At 45.7% G+C, this 21,595-nt stretch overlaps 1 protein-coding gene across 2 annotated transcripts; it reads right to left on the reverse strand.

Moving 5' to 3' along the window:
* Nucleotides 1-616: 616 nt before the first annotated feature.
* On the reverse strand, nt 617-19,563 carry UTP14A (UTP14A small subunit processome component). 2 transcript variants are annotated; one of them, XM_067724393.1, is made up of 15 exons: nt 19,423-19,563; nt 18,290-18,368; nt 17,058-17,128; nt 16,502-16,566; nt 14,264-14,406; nt 13,803-13,958; nt 8,537-8,656; nt 8,344-8,438; nt 7,610-7,733; nt 7,450-7,527; nt 6,420-6,810; nt 4,239-4,645; nt 3,289-3,479; nt 3,060-3,159; nt 617-1,052 (listed from the first exon to the last, which is right to left on the reverse strand). In XM_067724393.1, exons 1-15 carry the CDS (start codon nt 19,446-19,448, stop codon nt 780-782), a joined length of 2,319 nt encoding a protein of 772 aa, XP_067580494.1. In that variant the 5' UTR covers nt 19,449-19,563; the 3' UTR covers nt 617-779. The 2 variants fall into 2 exon arrangements, with proteins under 2 accessions (XP_067580494.1, XP_067580495.1); XM_067724394.1 differs by having other exon boundaries at nt 18,290-18,365; nt 19,423-19,523.
* Between the last annotated feature and the right edge of the window lie 2,032 nt (nt 19,564-21,595).

Consider the following 21,595-nt stretch of genomic DNA (forward strand, 5'->3'; position numbering starts at 1 on the left):
CCTCTCGATACGTATTGTCATCCAGAGAAAGGCAGGTTCCTCAGAGCCGAGAAGCTGACGTAAACTGCCATGCAGCAAAGTAATGCTTGAATAAACTATAAACAATGGTGAGGAGTTGGCCCTGCTTAGGAAGTAAAGGGAATAGAGCTTTACTTCTGAAAGCTCATCTACCTCATCTGTAAAGTAAGGGTAAAAGTGCTAACTACTCTAGATAGCAACCTGTGTAAGCCGGGAGGCTCACACATGAAAAGAAAACCATAGTGGTTAGACTTAAAGCTGAACCCAGCTTCAGCACCATCCTAGGACCAGCCTCGAGCAGAATCCAATTGAATGATTTGTGCATAATGCTGCTAGGTTCAGAGGTTAAGAATATACAGTATTTAATTACTATCCCTGACTCTTTAAACTGGTTGTTTATGGTTATATCCGACGTGATGGATTTAAGGTTGTAGGCTAGGGTAACTTCCCTCCAGTCCAATTTAGGACAACATAGTCCTTGGTAAGAAAATAAGGTCCCCTGACAAGTGCGACTGGAGAAATGCAATGAGGAGCATCCAAAGGTGTCTTGTCTAACTTGAAGGAAATGGGAAACAACACAGAACACACTCCAGTTAAATAGATTAAAAGAACGCCTTTATTTCTAAAATGTGGCTTAACTACACCCACGGTGTGCTAAGCCAGTTTTGGAACTGATCCTGCAGCTCGGAGTAAAACCGGACCAATGGAGGAGCAGTCAGGGCTCCCAGTTACAGGCACCAAGGTGTCACTACTCCAGCAACTCAATCTACAGAGTTTTTCTTCAGCTGTTTTTTGTGACGTATGGAGAGTCGTTTTGGATTTCTCTGTACGACAGAGAGGTCCGACCTTGAGGAAGACCGGTAGCCCACATCCTCTGCTTTTATAGGCTTAATGATATGGCCTGGCTTGGTGACAACCTTGGGCATAGTCAGCTTTTGGAAGGACCTCTGGGTGTTCCATGTAGATCCTATAGGGGTCTGAATGGTCCTTTCAAATTGCTGATGGTGTGTGAATGGATATGGAAGCATCCGCACCTAGAAAGGAAGGCAGAGTGATGTGGCATGAGCCAGGCCTGTAAACTCTAATGGCACCTGGTCAGGTAGTTTTAGCACATAGGCCATAGTTCTACACAATGGTTGCAGTGAGTGAAGCTTCTGAGAGGCTAAGGTATCCCCATGCCCCCATCCAACCTTAGGAGTGCCAATCTGCTTGATGGCATATGGGAGTAGAGGGGCCTAATTTGGATTAGAACCTCCCTTCCCCCAGGCTTACACAACAATCTAGGGATTGAAAAACCATCCCAACAAGGCCCCTGCAGCTATAGGAACACTACAGGAGCTGCAGGTTGCTGGCCCCTAGTGGGTCTCCCTATACAACATTGTGACTGCAAGACACATCTGAGTATTGGTGTATCTCTGTGACTCTCCTACCCTCTTCATGCTCTTAATCCCTTCCTTTCCTCCCCTTGATTCACAGGATTGATGTTTTACGGAACCCAAAGATTTACTCCTGAATCCTGAACTCTACCAGGCTATTACACTTAGCTTCATGCTCTTCCCAAGTCTCATTTCCTTGCCCAGGATTCTTCTTCACTCCACCAAAGCGCTACCTTCAGACATATAAATAATCTTTAAACACCTCCCCAATGGCCAAAGAGGAGCAAAAAGATGTAAGCAGAAAAACGGGTAAGTTACAATCAGTAGTCTCTAGAGATACTCAATGGAAGACTCAAGAGAAGCTGAGTACTGCCGGGCAGTCCTGGTGGTGGTGAAGGACACAGATTCTTTAGGTTAAGGGAGGGTCTTAGTGGGGTTGACAGCTAGATCTGTGCATGTCACCCAGAGCAAAAGAATAGAAAAAAACACCTGCACAAAATATGCAGTCTTGGGAGGTTTTTCCCCCTTTGGCTCAAAGTGCTTTATTCTATTGCATGCTGGGACCTGAAGTATATATAGCTTATTAAAAAGATGAAGAAAATCAAGGGAGATTCTTGGAAAGTTATTTGTCAATGTACTGTGACTGTATTAAAAAACAAATAGTTAAGATTCCTGGAAGGGAAAGGTGATCTTTATTGAGGTCTGTACTCTGCCCTTCGCCTAGAATCCGGGCCCGGTGAAGCACCCCTTTTCTCTCCCTCTTATCCCATAACTGCTTGTTCATTGCCTATTTTCTGGTTATATATCCTCAATTGGGATTACAATTCAATTTATGCAGCAAAATAAGATCAACAGAGTATTACTGAAATGATATTTTCTCCTCTCTTCTGTACCTATTAAATAGACCTCCCCCACTTCAGAAGGAAAAATACAACTCATTTCAATATTAAACCGGCTGGGGACAGATCACAGGGCCACAGACTTTCAGAACTGAAGGGAACATAAAGGTCACCGAGTCCAGTCTCATTCCCAAGTCCCTTTTACACATGCTCACAACCCCAGAGCAACCCCTTCTCTCTTCTGACCGGCAGAAAGTTTTTCCTTGAACTCTGCCTTTCCTCTAACTTCTGCTTTATGTGACTTCCACACGACAGCCTTCATTATACTGGAAGACCATGATCATGCTCAAATCTGCTCCTGTCTTGGGTAAACATCCCTAGCTCATTATCACATGACACAATTTTAAATCTTTTCATTGTCCTGAACAAGTACTGGTTGATCTTCATTTTTCTTAAGATGCAGCTTAAACCTATAGCCTCTGAACATTACCTGGACTATAAACAAAAGCCTGCAGAATGGCAATTCTTAGTTTGCTGAGACCCATTTGCATCAGCATTATCTGGGGGTACTAGCTGAAAATGCAGATTTGGGGGCCTCACCATTGCTGCAAAGATTATCCTTTAAGTTTTAACTTTCCCAGCCAGTAATTAAAACAGCAGAGTCAGTTTGGAATTATTCATCTCAGAGCCAGTGAAAAGAAAAATAGATCCGATTCTGTGGCCAAGATCACACATCCCTCTTGACCACAGAGCACCAGAACGCTCCTCCCAAGCAGGAGAGCCAGGCAGCAAAGAGGAGGTTGCCAAAGGGCTCTCTATCCCTCACCTGATGAGCCACTGCATGGATGTTCCGCTTCTCATTGAGAATCACATTTGGCAAATTCTTGTCTTTCCTTGGAGGACCCTCAGGGGCTTTAACGAGAAACCTGGAAAGCAGAACGGCAGGACGTCTGACTAAGAGCATTAAGGACTTAGTCAAAAGGGCAGAGAGGACACATGAGGGTCAAGTGGGAGAACCTGGTGCCCTTCTAACAGGCTTTCTTCCTTGTTCTTACCGGCGTCTCTTCTTGGCACTGGGCTTCAGGCCCACACCACCCCACTCGCCCCAGCCAGGCAGAGTCAGGTCCACATCCTTCGGCTTACTCGCCTCCACGGCTTCCCTCTTCTCTTTCAAGAAGTCTCTGATGACATCATCCCCAGCAAAAGCTTCCTTTATCATCTGCCTTTGATCTCTCTCTTCATCTTCCTGGGAAGAAATGAACAACAGCTACAGCTTGTCTCCTGAGCCGAGGTTCGTGGCAAGACCGCTCAACTGCTGGGTCGTGACATTTTAGCGCCCCCTAGGGGGAAGTGCGGAACAATGATGGTCTTGCACTACAAACCCATCGGCAGCCAATCAAGCTCCAATCTTCTCTCTAGGGTAAATATCCCTAGCTCATTATCATATGACACAATTTTCAACTTTCAATAAGGACACTGCAGGGTAGAGGAAGGAACGGCCTGTGTTAGGAGGGGGAGCTCCAAGTGGGCCTGGCCAGAATGTGGGGGTCCTCCAGCTTATATCTCTGAAAAGACAGGCACCACGGCTCCTCACTTGAGCAGTTTCAGTGACTTAATCGGGGAGCCCCCCCGCCCTGGATCATTCGAGATCCCACCGAGTAGAGCAAAATATTGTCAACAGCTCACCGACTCACCTTTGAGTTGTCCTGCCTGGCATCTGGTCAGAGCTCTGAGTGACTCCCTCTTTCCTCTGAGGGCTTTAGAGTCACCCCAGGGAGGATTCGGTGGCTCAGAATTTAAGGCGAGGGAGTCTCAGCGGCACTCACAAATTTGCATCTACGAAACTGTCACTGGGACAAGCCGGGCCCATACTACTCCAGACCTCTTAACTGCCGCCATGTGCCCCCAGCACAGAACTTCACTGATTCTATTCCTCGCGGAGGAAGGACACTTTCCACACCAGCTCTGATACCCCCCAATGGCCCACGACCCTGGCTCTGCTCACCAACTCCTCTACTGTCGTGGGAACTGCCAAGGACTTCATGGAAGGAGATTTTGTGGTCAGGAGGTTCTGGAGATCAATCATTTGCTCCTTCCTTTTCTTCTCCTTGGGGACACCAAGATGATTACTTGGGTTCCTCTCCAACTGCTGCCCTTCTACCGCAACTCTGGGAAGCTCCTTGTTTTGAAAACATCCTTCTTTGCCCAGCTCCTCCAGTTCATCCAGAGTTCGTGCTCTCTCCGGCCTCTGCAGCAACAGAGGCTCCTCTTCCTCCCCGGCAGGTTCCTCTCTCTGGACCGCCAGAACTGTCCTCGTTGAACTCAGTTCTTGCTTCCTGGACTGATGGCTCTCCCTGTTGAGTTTCTGAGACAGTGCCCTCAATTCAGACAGCACCTCCTGGCTGCTAAGATCTGGGGGAAGAAATGAAAGCTGTCGGAAAAGTAGGGTGGGAGCTGCCTTGTCAACAAGCGTCTACTGACCTCTCGCTGGGCGCTGGGCACCATGGGAGACATGCTAACGGGGACAAATGGGTAAGAGAAGATGCCATTCGCTGGATCTCCTGGCAAGTTCACTAATCATTACCTGTCAAGTCGTGGACAATGGAGTTTAGGAGTTAAAAGCAGCATGTTGGGAAGCAGATGTCCGGGTCCTATTCCCAGCTTTGCCAATGACTCACTGTATAACTGGAGCTGTGGCTTATTTCCCCGTAAACTCTGCTTGGGAAGATCACCTCAAATTCCAAATTTGTATTAAAAGAGCTGTTTTAGCCAGTGGCCTCTAAATTCAACTTCATTGTCATTTATTATTTGTAATTGCTAAAAAACTGTGATTTCTAATTTGTAATTTACACTGTAATTTCCTACTTGTAAAAACTGTATCCAGCATTGTTTTACCTTAAAGCAGCATTTCACAATCTGCTGTGGCAGAGTCAAGTAGCTCACACTTTCCAGCCACGAGCATCATCTGAGCAAATACTGCTAGTCTCTGAGAGCCCCGAGGGAAACACAGCCGTGACATGCTTTTAAACTGTCCCTTGCGTTGACTCAAGTTGCCTCCATTCCCAAGTTCATCCTGCTCTCTAGCTCTGGCTTGAAGCCACTGGAAGAAGCTACTTAGATCTGGCCTGAGGACATGCATGTTTATTCTCAAGGACTAACTTTCCTTGCTCATTCTGTTTGGGGCCACGCCTTCCCACTATTTTAGGATACTATTTCCCCAAAGGTTTGGGATCATTCTATTTACCATCCAAGGAAGTCCAAGTCCACCTTTCATTCCGCAACCAACTGTTCTACACGTTTCACTAGATGGGCAGCTTTTGAGGGGGCTTGGGAGGAACCATCTCGGCCTGCGGTGCTGCTTTCTACAATCCTCTCGGAAGCGACTGCTTGCCAATTGTTAATCCCAGAAGTCTTTAGCTGAAAACCCTAAGTAAAGGTCCTCCAATACATTCTAAATGACAGCTCTAAAAACAAACTTTTTTTTTTTTGCCACTTGCTGTCGTGTAAATGCATTCATTATTCCTCTAGGAAATATAATCGGACCCAAGAATCTGTCCAGATTCAGGTGATTTCTGAAGGCAGTTAGTTTCCTAAGCAGGCTTATAAGGCTTTGTCCCCAGAATGGGAACTCTGACCTGCCTCAAGGGTGCTAAGGCTGCTAATTAATATATAACATGCAAATCGAGTCTGAGCATGGCGTAACAATTCTAATTTACCCTGTACCTTGTGAAGTCATTCATTCCTATCAAGAAAATCACACCCCATATCAACATATCGACAGACAACTGCAGCGATGATTTGAAGACACTTCATAATGTCTCAAACTACGCCTCTGTGTCTGTGGGTGTGAACAACTTTCAGATTTGCCAGTCCACCACATGTACTTCTCACTGGCTTGTGGGTACCAGTGATGTTAACTCCTGCCCTTCCTTCAAGGATGGTGTACTTCTGTCTTTCTGAAGACTGGACACACACTCTAGAGCCATGCAGATGCCTGCTTATTAAATGCCTTTGAAGGAGAATGGTCATGACAAATCTGTTTTCTCTTCAGGGACCCAGGGCACTCTCTTGAAAGTACCTAGAGCCTAATCACTCTGTGACACAGGTGGGTGGACCCGGCTTCCCTCTCAGTCTGCCAAGAGCACCAGCACTAGGCACTCCTCCCCTCTGGTCCACCACTGCTCACCTTTTGCTTCTTGACTGCCCACCGGCTTGGCGATCTGGTTGAGCCCAGACTTTTGTCTAAGTGATCGCCTTTCCTCAAATTCTTTCAACAGAATTTCTTCCGCCACCACTGGTCCTTCTTCCTCACTTTCAGGAGCCTCCTGGGCTGCAGGCTCTGCAAGTTCTTCAGGGTCCCCCTGGACCTCAGCCTCTTTTGTGTCACCTGAGTGATTCCTGAACATCCAGGGGTTCGGTCTGTCTGCCTTCACCTGCACCTCATTCACCTCGTCAGGGACAAAGGGTTCACCCTCTTCCTCCGCACCTCCCTCCTCTTCCGCACTCTCGGAGGCCACCTGGATCTTCTGCATCAGCTCTTTGTTCCTGGCCAATTGTTCCTGCATAGCCTGGCGAGCCTGGAGGAAAGGGTCACGGCACGAGCACCTTGTCATTAGTGACCACAGTAACACCTTTCTTGGTCCATTTCTTAGAGCTGCCTCCTCTCAATCTGACTTAAGTATTTCTTACTGGTACCTACTGTTCAAACTGCACATACACCACTGTGTTAACAGCTATGGAATAAAACAGAAGACAAATTCTTTGTCCTCAAGGAATCAACATGTGAAACAAGGTTTTAAAAAAAAAAACACACAACTCCTCTCCCCTTTAACTGGACTTGCCTTCAATGCTGCTTCCCTTTCATCTCTCCCTTTCCACCTTGTTCCCGGTCATTTTCCTCTCTGCCTTAGAGATTTTCTGATGCCTTTTTAGAGTCCTGGTTTTCCAAGCATCCTCATGGCTCTTTCCCAACTCTGCTTCTGCTAGCATCCTTATGGATTTTCCTTTCTTTCCTCCAATTCCATCTCTGATTCTTAAGAGAATGGTATTGTTTTACATATATCAGTAATGTGAACAGAGTGATCCCCCCGGTAATATTAGAGAGTAGCCTCAGAGTCCCCTTGCTGAAGTTGTCTTAAATCAGAATAAAAGTTAAGGCTTTACCTACACAGCTGAACAGCGAGCCTGGATGGTCTCTCACCCTGATGGTCTCTTACCTCCAGGTCGTATTTGGCCATAACTGCCTTTGACTTTGCCCATTTCCCACTGTTCTGGTGCTTAAGGCTCATTCGCTCCTGGAAAGAAAGGGCAGAGTGAGATCCTTATTGCTTTCCGGGGAAAGCTGGTTCAAGGGTTGGAGGCCAGAGGCAGCCTCACCATCATTCTGGCCTTTTCGAGTTTTTCCAGTTCTTCCAATGCTGCAGCAGGATTGACCTTCCGCAGCTTCTCGAACTCTTTTAGGGCTTGCTTGGCCTTTCCTTTCTTCAGAAGTTTGTGATACCTATAGGATGAGAGAGGGGTATGGGGGAAGAGATTTAGCTGAACCACTGGCGCCACACACGAGTGCCCCGCCACACAAGGGGTTTCCCTATGTGGGGGAATGGAAAGGACATCACAGAGCTAGCTGGCTGCAGAGAGCCGGCTCGAGACATGCGACGCCCCGCGGGACTCTCAGTCCCTGCAGCCCCCAAGGGCAGACCTCTGCAGAGCAAAGAGTCCCCTCTGCTTCTAGAACGCAAGGGAAGAGCAGAATAGGATCCAAAGAGGCAAAAAGGCAGGAAGGAAGCCCTACTGGCCTCCACAGCTGTAGAACTCAAGAGCTCATTCGGCAGAACCACTCTGTGATGCCCTGGAAGGGAGAGAAAGTAATTGAACAGTCCTCTTTTTAGCAAAACCAAGACGGAAAGCCAAAGCCACAGGAGCAGGTACTACTGAAGGAGGCAAAACTCTCTGAGGTTGGTTTGAAAAAGAAAGAGGCTAGTCACTACTCTTTGGGACCTCTCCTACATGACCCCAGCCGCCATGGGCAAGGTTCTCTCCTAAGGACTCGTGATTCTTCCTCGTCACTTTCTTCCATGGAACCCAAGGCCAGTACACAGGGGCCTCCTTACTTTTTGCTTTTGATTTTCTTCTCTCTTCGAGCCCTGGCCTCATAGTAGGACTGCAGGGCCCGGGCCCTTTGAAGCTCTGCTCGGCGCATCTTCACCTATAATGAATGACATTTACAGTGACCCCTGGGTTTGATGGCAAATGCTGGGAGAAAGAGAGCATGTCTGGGTGGATTAAAGGGCCTAGCACACTTACCTCTTCCAGGCTCATGGCTTTGAGAGAGGCCTTTTCTATGGGAGTCAGTAAAGGGTCCGTCACTGGCTGCTTGTTCTTATGGAGGAGATTAAAAATCTCCTGCTCCAGGGGAGTTCTTGCCTTAAGGAGGTAACAGAACACTCTAAGTCTTAAATCATGCTCCTAGAGTCTCCCTCTTTACAATCCTATGGCCATATACTCTATGACATTATAATTGGAATCACGAACTGGATAGGACTGACTGTTACAGCAAGAGAAGGGGGTTCCAGGCTCGCTGTTCAGCTGTGTAGGTAAAGCCTTAACTTTTATTCTGATTTAAGACAACTTCAGCAAGGGGACTCCGAGGCTACTCTCTAATATTACCGGGGGGGGGGGGATCACTCTGTGTTCAGATTACCAATGTATGTAAAACAATACCATCCTCTTAAGAATCAAAGCAGGATGCCCTTAAGGTCAATGCTGGCAGGAGAGAGGAACAGCAGTACCAAATTGTCAGTCTTAAGAGTTGCAAAACAAAACGGTCCCTGTATTGTTATGTATATTTGAAGCACAATACTCTTAACATAAAGTTAGGGACCTCAGATCCATATCAGCCTCCTTTTAAGAATAGTTCTAGAGAAAAGGGGAGGTTAGGTCTTAAGATGAGCACAAAAAGACACTGCCTTTAACAATAAGACCTTCAGGTAATTAGCCTGCTTCCTGACAGTTCAAATTTAACTCTCATCAATTTCTAACTTTGGCTCCAACTCCTCAGTTGCCAGTTAACTTTGCATACTAGGTGGTGTCTACGCTGATGAAATGAATGGACTGTGAACCAGTGACTTTACATGTCAACAAAAGACCCCATCTGCTGCTTGACTGATATTGTGAGGATGGCTAAAATAATCAGGCTGATCGTGTCATGGTCCACTTTGGCAAGGCACAAAGACAGCCTGGGGCAAGAGCCAGTTTCAAACCTCATGCACGTATTTTATGTGGTTTTCTTCAACGACCATATACATCACGGTCAGTGTTAAAACTTACAAGTATCTGGACAAATGCATAAACACACATCATCACACGTTACACGGCACTATTGATCTAACCATAAACCTACTGAATAGTAAAGGTGCATGTTCTTCCATTTTTAGTATTTGCAGTAGTAATCAATCACAGGCTACAAAGTGATTTATATTACAATGTTGTAATCTCCCTCCAATTCAATTCAATTTACAAACATTTATTGATTGCAGCTACATTCCAGGCACTTGTGCAGGGTGCTACGAATACACAATTAAGATAGTTCCTGTCCTCATAGAGCTCATAGCCTTTCAGAGGAAAGAGACATATGCACCACTAACAACATAATGGGTTAAATATTAGACCACAGGAGTAATCACAGAGGAAGGAACAATTAATTCTGATTAGGAGGTGGGGCAGCTCGGGGAATGAAGAGACTTTTTTTTTTGCGGTAGGTGGGCCTCTCACTGTTGCGGCCTCTCCGGTTGCGGAGCCACAGGCTCCGGACGCGCAGGCTCCGCGGCATGTGGGATCTTCCCGGACCGGGGCACAAACCCGTGTCCCCTGCATCGGCAGGTGGACTCTCAACCACTGCGCCACCAGGGAAGCCCCAGGAAGAGACTTTTTGAATTAGGCTTTGAGGCATAAGCACAATTCTACAAGGAGGTGGGAAAAGCCAAATGGAGAGATGAGTATAAGCAAAAACACAGACCTAGGGAAAGCAAAGGTATGTCAGGGAACAATGCACTGTCCAGTGTAGCTAAGATGCCGGCACTTCTGTCTCATTCGGTAAGTGGAGAGCCTTTTGAAGGATTTTAAGCAGGAAAGTGATAATCGGTTTTGTGTTTTGGAGACAAAATCCTGGTGATTGTGTAAGGGGTTCTATGGAAGGTGTCAAATGAAAATGAGGAGGAACCAGGGATGTGAGAGTTATTACAGAGACAGAACTACAGGACTAGACCCCCTGCATGGGCTGGGGGTGCTGGCAGTTGAGGGGAGAAGGAGTTATGCCATTGACTGAGTTATAGCATGAAGGTCGTGGTATAGAGCTTCAGGGTCTGGGGAAGGAAAATGCCAGGCTTTCTTTGTTGTTGAGAAGTTTAGGTGCACAGGGGAGAGCCAGGTGAGGCCTGCTAGTCATATGGAACATGGGTCTGGAACTCAGAAGGAGTTGAGAGTGATCTGTACCATGTTTACAGAGCAAGAATAAAAAGGACTAAGGAGAGTCAGATAAAAAGCAAAACAAACAGACAAGAAAACAACAGCAGGACTACGTCACAGAAGCCAAGGGAGAAGTTTTAACCACATGATGTGTTAATAGCGTCAAATAGGCTGAAGACGCAGAGGACTTGGGATCTGGCAACTGGGAGGCCCCTTGCTAACACCTTCTGAGAGAAGTTTCAGGAAGGCAGTAGGGGAAGAAGGTGAGAGAATGGAGACCAGCTCTTCCCAAAGCATGTTCCTCAGCAGCTGACAAGATTTACTTCATTTTTTAAAAGTTTAAAATTCAATGTGTTCGATTTTTAATAAAATCAGCCTGTCCTACCTGGGTTAGAGTAAATCATAGGGGTTTCTTTACTATCTTTTCATAGCCTTTAAAAGGCTAGCGTAGGGGCTTCCCTGGTGGCGCAGTGGTTATGAATCTACCAGCCAGTGCAGGGGACATGGGTTCGAGCCCTGGCCCAGGAAGATCCCACATGCCGCGGAGCAACTAAGCCCGTGTGCCACAACTACTGAGCATGTGCTCTAGAGTCCGTGAGCCACAACTACTGAGCCCGCATGACACAACTACTGAAGCCTGCGCGCCTAGAGCCCGTGCTCCACAACGAGAGGCCACCACAATGAGAAGCCCGTGCACTGCAACGAAGAGTAGCCCCTGCTTGCCACAACTAGAGAAAGCTCGTGCGCAGCAACGAAGACACACAACAGCCAAAAATAAAAATAAATAAATAAATTTATTTAAAAAAAAAGTCTAGCATACACCGTGGACCGCCAATCTCCAGTAGGGGCATGTGGCATTTTCTAGCAACGGAACCCTACCAAACACCCCACCCAGTCCCACTCCCAGGGCATACTGAGAAAAGAAGGTTTTGAGGAGAACACTTTGGGAAATGCTAGTGTCGGTTGCCAGTGGAGGGAAGGAGGGAGTGGTGGGAAGTTACCTCACATCATTTCTAGCACTTTACAGTTTACAAATGCTTTCTCACACATTATCCCCTTTAATTCTTCTCAGCTAGAGTCAAACGGAATTTTAGGAAACTGGACCAAAACTACAAGTGCAGACATTTTGGATTCTTAATTTCCAGAAATACTAGTATATTGCTAGTCCTTGGGCTTTGCCCTCTAAGGCACTGCCAGCCACAAAGGACCCCCTGACTTCTCTGTGCCATGTTGGTGTAATTTCTCAAAGATGAACCTTAGGGCTTCCCTGGTGGTGCAGTGGTTGAGAGCCCGCCTGCCGATGCAGGGGACACGGGTTCGTGCCCCGGTCCGGGAAGACCCCACATGCCGTGGAGCGGCTGGGCCCGTGAGCCATGGCCACTGAGCCATGGCCGCTGAGCCTGCGCGTCCGGAGACGTTGCTCCGCAACGGGAGAGGCCACAACAGTGAGAGGCCCGCGTACCGCAAAAAAAAAAAAAAAAAAAAAAAAAAGATGAACCTTAGAATGAATGGTACAGCAGGTTTGTGTACAGCATCTGGGCCCCACTCTGTCTCGCACAGGGAGTTCCTGGAGATCAGAGGCTACGCCATTCTCAGTGCAACCCGCCCCCCCCGCTTCTCATCTTTAATGACCAACTCGGCTTTGACCTGCCATCTCTAAGGTCATACCAGCATCTGGAAAAAGCAAGGTGCAGAACAGTGTGTAGCAGTACTACTACTTTTCTGATTAAAAAAATGAGGTAAACATAAATATATCCATAAAACTCTTAAGTTAACAACAACAAAAAACGTATAAAAAAGTGGTGATCTCTGGGTGAGTATGGAGGTAAAAATGAACAGATGGGGGGACAAGGGTGGGGTCAGACTTTTCTCTATGTATTTTCTATACTTATTTTTGAATCCTGCAAATTGTATTACCTCAATTTTTTTCCCCTAAAGTCTCCCTTCCATCCTGCAGCCACACTTTAAACCTGGTCTCTTTTTCATGTGGAAAAGGAAGCATCCTAGAAAGCAAATGGTGGTGACTTCAACAACAGTATCCGAAACAGAGCTTATCCCTGTAATGAGCAATGACTTGCTCAATTTCTAGCTATGGCGGCAAGCCATGTTTACTTTGATGATCTTTAATTACCTCAACTTCCTGACACATAGGACACCATTTTCGGATTTATAGAAAGCAGAGAAGCCATCTATCCATGGTTTGGGCACTGATGTTTTGGACTATTTTTCTACTAAAGACAGAACACCACATTATAGACTGCATAACCCATGGTGTATTGGAAAAGAAAGGCTAGCTGTTCTGAAGTTGTTCAGACTAAAAATTGAAACTTTAGGGACTGACACAGGATTACTAACTTTTAATTTTGCCAATGGCATAACTACCGTTCCACCCCCAACCCCATCATTTACTACCACCATCATTTTGTAAAGGAAAAGCTATTTCAACACCATTAAAGTGGAAAGAATAACCTCATAATAAAAAAGAGCTGGCAACCTTACACCAGCATACTCACAGTTGTCCTTTTACTTCAGACGGATGAAGCATCTGCCAGAGATCATTGTTTGGGAAACCCAGTGCTAAAATACCTTTTTTATTTTCTGCAGCTCAGTCATAATGAGTTACTTGCTAGACTTCTAGTCATTATCAGCAATCTGCTATATTTTAATATGGTATTCCTTTTCAAGCAAACTTTGGTTCTGCTGCTCATATATTCCTCCTAAGGCATCATTAATGCTGCCAGGTTCCTGATCGTCCCAAGGTCAGAATGTTGGCTTTAAAAGCTTTTTTAAAAAAATCCAGTGTGTGAAAAAGAAAACATCATTATGTTCCTTCTCTATTGGCAATCAGATGTGGTCACACAAACACATGCAAATAACCATGCAGTGGACAATCCAAGCTGAGGAAGCTGAGGAAGGGCGATGACAGAGCTATGGCAACTGGCTACGAATCTTGCTCCCCCGCCCCCTCCCATTTTGACCGCTCAACTAAAATGACTGCAGCTACCATTTCGGCTTAAGGTGTCCGACAAGACCAACTGCAGGCTCTGCAATGTCCACGCGGTGCAATCTCACCTTCCAAGGTGTGCTATCCTCGTGTTGCACTTACCTTCCAGCCACTGACCACATGTTCGATGGGAGCAAAGATGGACTGCTGCTTGCTCAGGGGAAAAACCAGCTGCTCTGCTTGCCGGTTCTTCTGCACGACGGGATCCCATTTGGAGAGGACTTGTGAGGTTTTATTGAATGCCACTTCTCTGTGGATCTGAAACAGGCAAAGCACACAGAAAGAAAGAGCCATGAAATTAAGCATCAAACTCAAAGGACCAGCAGGAAACTAAGAGGCCATGTTTCTTAGTTTAAGAAAGAAATCAGGATGCTAGAGATTAGCTCTTGCTTACTTCTCAGGACTAAGCTTCCCCTGAGATCAGTTTTAATCTTTTCCAGGGTGAGGCAACCACAACTTTCCTTCCTCCCATTTTTCAGGCCATCCCCCCTTCTCTTCTTACGCTATTTTTCCTTGTCAGTTCAATTTCTCCCCCTTAATGGACCACATTTTCTTTGACTCACCCGCTCAATCTCTTCTCTGTGAAGGGGTAACTCCACAGTCTTCTTCGATTTGACTCTATTCAGCTGCTTTTTCACAGCAGCCAATGAGGATGAAGTTTTAACAGGCTCAAGCAGATCTGAAAGGACCAGCTTTTCTCCTGATCCTGCAGAAAGGACAAACTTTCTGGTCAGACTGAGAAGTGAGGCAAAACCTCAACATCACATAGGGAGAGACCTCAGTAGAAAATGCTGGCGGACAGGCAGGTGTGCAGGGAAGCAGGAATAGTCCTCTTACTTCAGTCACTAGCCAGAGTGATGCCACTGCCTTCCTACATTCCCAAACGTGTTGGAAGGTGGAAGACAGAAAACTATTTAAAACAGTCATTTGCTTTTCTCCTGGTCTTTCTGCTTCCAGTCTTGCCCCACTTCAATTCATTCTTCACACAGCAGCCAGAGTGTTTTGAAAATGTAAATCGTAGCACGTCATGATCCTGCTGAAAATCCTCCAATGGCTCCCCATTATACTTTGGTCCCTGTCTGTCTCTCCAACCTCATGTCATCCACAGATGGAGAATGCTCCAGCCGCACTGGCCTTCTTCCTCTTCTTCAAACATGCTGAACGTATATCTTCCTTAGCGCATTTGCGCTAGCTGCCCCCTCGCCTGGAATACTGCTCCCTATCTTTGCATGGTGACTTTTCTTGTTATTCAGATCTCAGCTTAAATTTTGCCTCTTCAGAGGCTTTTCATGCCCAGCCAACCGAAAGCAGCCACTTACGTCACTTGACTGCATCATCCTGTTGTAATTCGCTTATTGTCTCCCTGCACTAGAATGTAAGCTCCACGAAGTTGCAACTTATTCCTAACTGTAGTCCCAGAAACTGATATATGGTAGAGGCACGGTAAGTATTTGCTGAATGGATAAGCTTGGAAGAATATATTGTTACCAGTTCTGGGAGGTTATGTTAATGGTTACTAGAAGCACATAAGTCATTCAAGCTGCATAAGCTGTGAATATGGTGGAAAAGATTTGGCATCTAGACTTGTTATCAAGATAAAATCAAGTTAAAACACTGCCACATACTAGATCATATATTCTCAATCGGGGTGATATCATTCCCCCACCCAGGGGTAAAAACTGGTTCTTCGGTGGGCAGGGGTAAAAAAAAAAAAAAAACACTTAGATACAGCCATCCCTTGGCATCCATGTACAGGGGACTGGTTCCAGGACCCACCAAGAATACAGAAATCCAAGGATGCTCAAGTCCTTTGTATAAAATGGCACAGCACTGATATTTGCACATAACCCATACACATCTTCCCGTATATTTTAAATCATCTCTAGATTACTTATAATACCTAATACAAAGTAAATTCGATATAAATAGTTGCTGGTATGCGGGATAAACTCAAGTTTTGCTTTTTGGAATATTTTGAAATTTAAAGTTTCAATCCACATTGGTTGAACCCACAGATGTAGAACCCACAGTTACAGAGGGCTGACTGTATTAGTTTTGTGTCCCTCCAAAGCTCAGCCTTACCTAAGAAAATCTTATTCCTGGTGGCAGAGTAGGCGAGGAGGGAGGGAGGAAGTGAGGAAAAGAAATGCCTTAAAAGGCTCCTCAGGGGAGCAATAAAGAAAAAAGTTTGAGAAACACTGTACTGGGTGAAGGTCCTTGAGTAGGTAACTTGACTTCTCTGAGCTCCAGCAGTAGAGGAGAGATTATCTGCCTGTCCGAACTCAATGCACTGTGAGAACTCAAATAAAAATGAAATCAGGGACATGACTAAGCTCGTGAGAGGCAGCTGTCTTCATTCACATCCCTCTATCCTAGAAGTAGCTCATCAAGCTCAGTGGGAGATCCTGACTGTGGCCTTTTGGCTTTCTTCTAGAAATGGAAGAAATTCAAGAGCATCTGACTACCCTTCTTCACCCCCTCGCACGGTAGTGTTTATGGTATGATTCATTAACCACATCAAAAACAGCTGGGGGCTTCCCTGGTGGCGCAGTGGTTGAGAGTCCACCTGCCGATGCAGGGGACACGGGTTCGTGCCCCCGGTCTGGGAGGGTCCCACATGCCGTGGAGCGGCTGGGCCCATGAGCCATGGCCGTTGAGCCTGTGCTCCGCAACGGGAGAGTCCACAACAGTGAGAGGCCCGCATACCACAAACACACAAAAAAAACAAACGCTGGGAAGTGACCATTATGCTTTTGGAACTCCACAAGTTCCATGCAGATAGTTTCCTTTGGTTAACTTACCTTCAGAACTGACACTGAACTCTGACACCTTCAGACTAGCCTCAGATCTCTCAGCCAATTTCCGCCTGAAATTAAGCAAAACAGAATACAGAAAGAATGGATACATTTTTCTGGGGAACAAACACTTCTCTCTTCAAACAATGCTTTGGTTTCATTTCTATTCTAGAATCAGGTTTTGTCATAAAGCAACCAGGAAATCTGTTCCTAAGCTGGACATGGTAGTCTAACCATCTCTTAATGTAGGCTCAGCCCCTCAAAAACACAAGGCAATGCAAGGTAGGCATAATGAAAAAGGTATTGGACTTGAATTCAAACATATCTGGATTTGAATACTAGATCTGTCACTTATGAGCTGAGTGACTTTGGGACATGTCAATCTTATTTTCTAGTTGAAGAAACTGACATGCAGAGAGGATAAAAAACTTGCCTACAGTCTCCAAAGTACATGCTCTGACAATTGTATCTTCATTGTCTTAGGCACTCAATAAATGTTAGCTGCAGATAAGTCTCATGGAATCAGCTAGTTATAACCTGTCCAAATCGAAGGGAATGTTACCTATTCTTTCCATCAAGTGAACTGATTGCTTCCAGAAGCTTTTGATGCTTTCTTTCTCCATCACTGTCCCCCTGGAAACAGAAAAGGAAAAACCATCAGAATGATGAGGGGAGGGAAAAGACAGTATGGCAATTGAGGCCCATGTAAAATCTCTCATTCTTTTGGTCAGTGGAGAACTGGTGAATCAGATGAGGTCTGGCGTGCAGGCATTCCAGCTCAAATGGAAAGAAATGCTTCAATAAGCCAAACTCCCTCACTGTAAGGAACATAGAGCCTTAGTAACCAGGAGCTAATGCCATGCCTCTGTCTTAACTTGTTTTGAGAAGAAAAGTGCCATGAGAAAAATGTTTCTGTATAGAATATATAGTGTGATCTGACACAGAAACTGACATAATAAAACCAATTTAAGTAGTTTTGTCAAGAGAATAAAGAGCTGGAATTCCTATAGCAGCTGTTGGAGACCCAGCTTAATTATGCATATGTATATTTCAGTCGGATAATCAAATAACCCTCTATGGAAATCCAAACTTGGGAAATAGGGAAATCATATAATACCACGTGTTTTGGTCTTATATACTCAACTTAAGCAACCTGAGGACAGTGTATCTTATATACGATCTTGGAATTCCCATAGCACTTAATACAATATCATATACATGAAACACTAAATACAGGTATTCTCTGCTTTTTGAACGTTTGCTTTGCTTTACGCCGCTTCACTTTCACAAAAGACCTACATTAGTACCTGCTTTTGCTAACTGAACAAAATCTGAAGAGGATTTTTGCTTTTACAAAAACAAACAAAAAGCCTTAAAATGAAAATAGCGTCTAGCATTTGTTTTGCAGTGAGTTGTTATAGAGGCAGCACATACTCAGAGTGGCACCACCAAGCCCCTTCCCTGGAAACTACACTTAGCATCTCAGCATCAAGCTGCCATAGCTTTGAACTGTCTATGAGCATCTATGCTTTATCTTGATTTATTTTGTGTTTCCATTAGCAAGATGTGTCCTAAGGTAATAGCTTCTTTGCTTTATGCCATTTTAGCTCATGAAAAGTTTCGTAGGAACACTCTAATTTGGGTAGTGGTGGAAACCTGTAACTAATTTATTTGTGAGACCTGAGCAAGTATAAACAATGTTGTCACCCCTTTTCTTTCCAGGAAATGTGGCATCTACCCTAATTTTGAGGCAGAAGGGAAATTGGAGAAGGCGGTTTAGTGGGTGTCACCCACCTCATCTTCACTGGTGCTCAAGGGGTACTCTCTTGGCAAATCCTCTAGTTCTTCCTGTTGGTTTAAAGCCAGAAGGCTGCTAAAGGAGATAAAAGAGAAATATTATCACTTGAAACAATTTTTCTTATGTTGAAATGATCTCTAAAACATAACTGCAGTTCTTAGTACAGAACAGTCCTATCCCCTGGAAGAGGTGCAAACCAAGCAGTGTGAGCATCTTTGGAAATTTGTCAAGACGTAAAATTTAGACTGCATAAGGCAGGCATCACCTGCAAGAGGTGAGCACTGGTTAGTAATACCCATACAGAACTGCATGAAAATGAAAAAGATCTAACACTCTTCAGTGACTGATTGGCACTCCATTTCCCACTGACCTCTGGTAGGCTGTAAAAATGTCAGACCCTAGGTAAGGTGGCAGAAGACGCTGTTGCTAGCCCTTGAGGCAAGGCAATATCACAATCAACATTTCTAAATCCTCCACGTGGAAGATACCTGTAAAGGTGCAAGCTTACTTAAAAGTGACATCTTGATCATTTGTTCTCAGGAATAGGGAAACGGGGAATTGGAAGAAAGCAGCTGGAGCTTGCTTGGCAAAGTAGGTGCTTAATTTAGGAGACTGGTACCCAGAAACAAATTATAGAGTCTACCATTATCTAATGGTATATGTCAAACTCTGCTAGGTACCCATTACTAAACAGATTATATTTAGTTCCCCCGGCGGCAGGCATGAAACGCCACAGAAAATGTTGTGGATGACTCCAATGAGCAAAGGTTTCCAAGATAAGAGGACTTTATAACGCAGTCACTGTCTGCGCAGAGGGTTGAAATGCTCCCCAGCAGCTGCAGAAAAAGGAGTCACGTGATGAGGAAAGTGCAACACGTTAACTTAGCTGGAGAGGGACAGGCCGCATCAGGACCAACAGGGATGAGACTAAAAAGCCGGGGAGTGGAGGGAGCGAATTAAATTAAATTAAAAGGGCTTTAAAGGATGGATAATGGAAATAGTAACGAATGGCGAAGTCTTGGGAGGGGAACAACCGACGCCAGCTAAAAGGCGGACTCCATTTCTCAAAAGCCCGGGAACCCGACCCACAACGAAACCCAGACCCCTCTTCCCCTCCGCTACGCCTCACCTCTCCGCAGCCCGACTCGAGCTCATCTCACCAGCCTGGATCTCACATGGGCCCGGAGCGGAAGCCGAAAGGAAAGCAGTTTCCGTGCCGGCCGCAAAGCAATTTCTGCTTCCGCCAATCACGCGCGACAAGGTGCGTCACTTCCGGCCCGCCCCGAGGCGTGCGAGAAACTGGAGCCGCTTCGGGAGGGTTCCGCTGGGAAGCGGGAGACTGGAGATAAAAGCTTGTCAGCGGACGACGCTTTGCTTACCCCACCCGCCCCTCAGCCCTCTGGCGCGCCAGCGTCCGTCCTCCCGGCCCTCCGGGTTCCCTCGCGGCGCAGGTGGGTGAGCTTAGCGGGAGGGTGCTGCGCTGTTGGCAACCGGGCAGAGCTTCCTGCGTCTGTCCGTGATCGACAGCGTCCTGCGAGCCTGCTGCCAGCCAGCTCGAGGCTTTATTGACCGCCCGGGAAGTGGCCAGCATCGTGCTAGGTCCTTGCGATCCGCCCATGGAGAAAATCCCCTTTCACCCCGCGCCCTTTTGTAATTGCAGCTCTGGGTTCCTACTTCCCTACGTAACAGAGTTTCATCCAAGAATGGGCTGTGTCAGTGGCTGCAACTTCCTCATCTCCCATCAACTTTTAAGAATTTTTTACACAAATGCCCTTTAACTGTTGAGGTAAGATAATGATTTGCCAGCCTCCATTTAAACATTTGGTGGTAATAGCAAAACTATTTTATAGCTATATTTGAAAAATTACTAGTTGCAAAGGAAATTACTGGACAATCTAAAAGTCATAGCATTGATTTTTCAAATTCTGCAACAATAAACCATGTTTTATTTTCCTGCTTAAAAAGATGAATTTTCCTTTAATTAAAAAAATGTAGAAAAGTAACACACGAAAACATTCTTGGCATTTATTCTTCGAAGCCACTCCCATTTTACTTTCACCCCACCATTCCACTGAAACTACTCTGGACAAGATCATCAGTGACACCCAAGGTTGCTAAATAAAACGGACACTTCTCAGTCTTTTTCTTCTAAGAACTCTGTGGTATTCGATACTGTTGGTTTGTCTTCTTAGTCATATTCAGGGAATGTCTTTGACCATCTACTATGTGCCAGGCCTCTCGGCAGTGGGGATACATTGGTGAATGAAACAGACATGTTCCATGGCCTTATATAGTCTACTTTCTAGTGCGATTAAAGACAATTTTGTCGTGGTTGAAACTCCATCCTGGGCTTCCATGACACCACTCTCCTGGTATCTTAGCTTTATGACCATCTTCCGACGTCTTCACTGCTGGAGACTTTTGTGCTTACTCCCTAAATGATGATGTTCTTTAGGTTCTGTACTCAGTGCTCTTTGTTTATCCCATGTGCTCTTCCTAAGCCTTTAACACTTGTATCAGAATTCCAAAAATCTATATCTCTAGCCCAGATCTCTTTCTTGAACTCCAGACTAGTATCTCGGATTGCCTTCCGGTGTTCCTTTTTATCCCACTGGCACATCAACTGTGAAGTGGTCAGTGATTCCTATCTTTTCTATCAGAATTCTGTATTTCCCATTTCTGGAACTGGCACCATCAACTACCCAGTTAGTCAAGTCAGAAGTCTGAGTCATCTTAGATTCCTCTCTCCTTTATGCTTTACAGTGATTCCCTCACATTGTCGGTTCTACTTCCTAAATCTCTCTCACGTATCTCCCTACCTTTCTGTCATTATTGCTGTGGTATCAGACCCTTACAATTTCAAGCCCATGGCATTGCTGTAATCTATTATAGAAAAGGGGAGCATTAAAGCATATTGATGGGGCTTCCCTGGTGGTGCAGTGGTTAAGAATCTGCCTGCCGATGCAGGGGACATGGGTTCGAGCCCTGGTCCAGGAAGATCCCACATGCCGCAGAGCAACAAAGCCCGTGTGCCACAACTACTGAGCCTGCGCTCTAGAGCCCACGAGCCACAACTACTGAGCCCTCGTGCCACAACTACTGAAGCCCAGGCGCCTAGTGCCCGTGCTCTGCAACAAAGAGAAGCCACCTCAATGAGAAGCCCACGCACTGCAATGAAGAGTAGCAACTAGAGAAAGCCTGCGTGCAGCAATGAAGACCCAATGCAACCATAAATAAAATAAATATTTTTTTTAAAAAGCATATTGATGAAGAGCATGGGTTTTGAACTAGACTCTCTGGGT

This window comes from Pseudorca crassidens, chromosome X (genome assembly GCF_039906515.1).
Source record: "Pseudorca crassidens isolate mPseCra1 chromosome X, mPseCra1.hap1, whole genome shotgun sequence".
Lineage (NCBI taxonomy): Eukaryota > Metazoa > Chordata > Mammalia > Artiodactyla > Delphinidae > Pseudorca > Pseudorca crassidens.

Bases quoted from the DNA above. Each gene is read 5' to 3' on its own strand.
- UTP14A (XM_067724393.1), bottom strand. From the start codon at position 19,448: ATGAGCTCGAGTCGGGCTGCGGAGAG. The intron at 18,369-19,422 runs GTGAGGCGTAGC...TATCTCCTTTAG, and splicing joins TCGAGTCGGGCTGCGGAGAG to CAGCCTTCTGGCTTTAAACC. The intron at 17,129-18,289 runs GTGGGTGACACC...TTCTGTTTCCAG, and splicing joins TGAGCACCAGTGAAGATGAG to GGGGACAGTGATGGAGAAAG.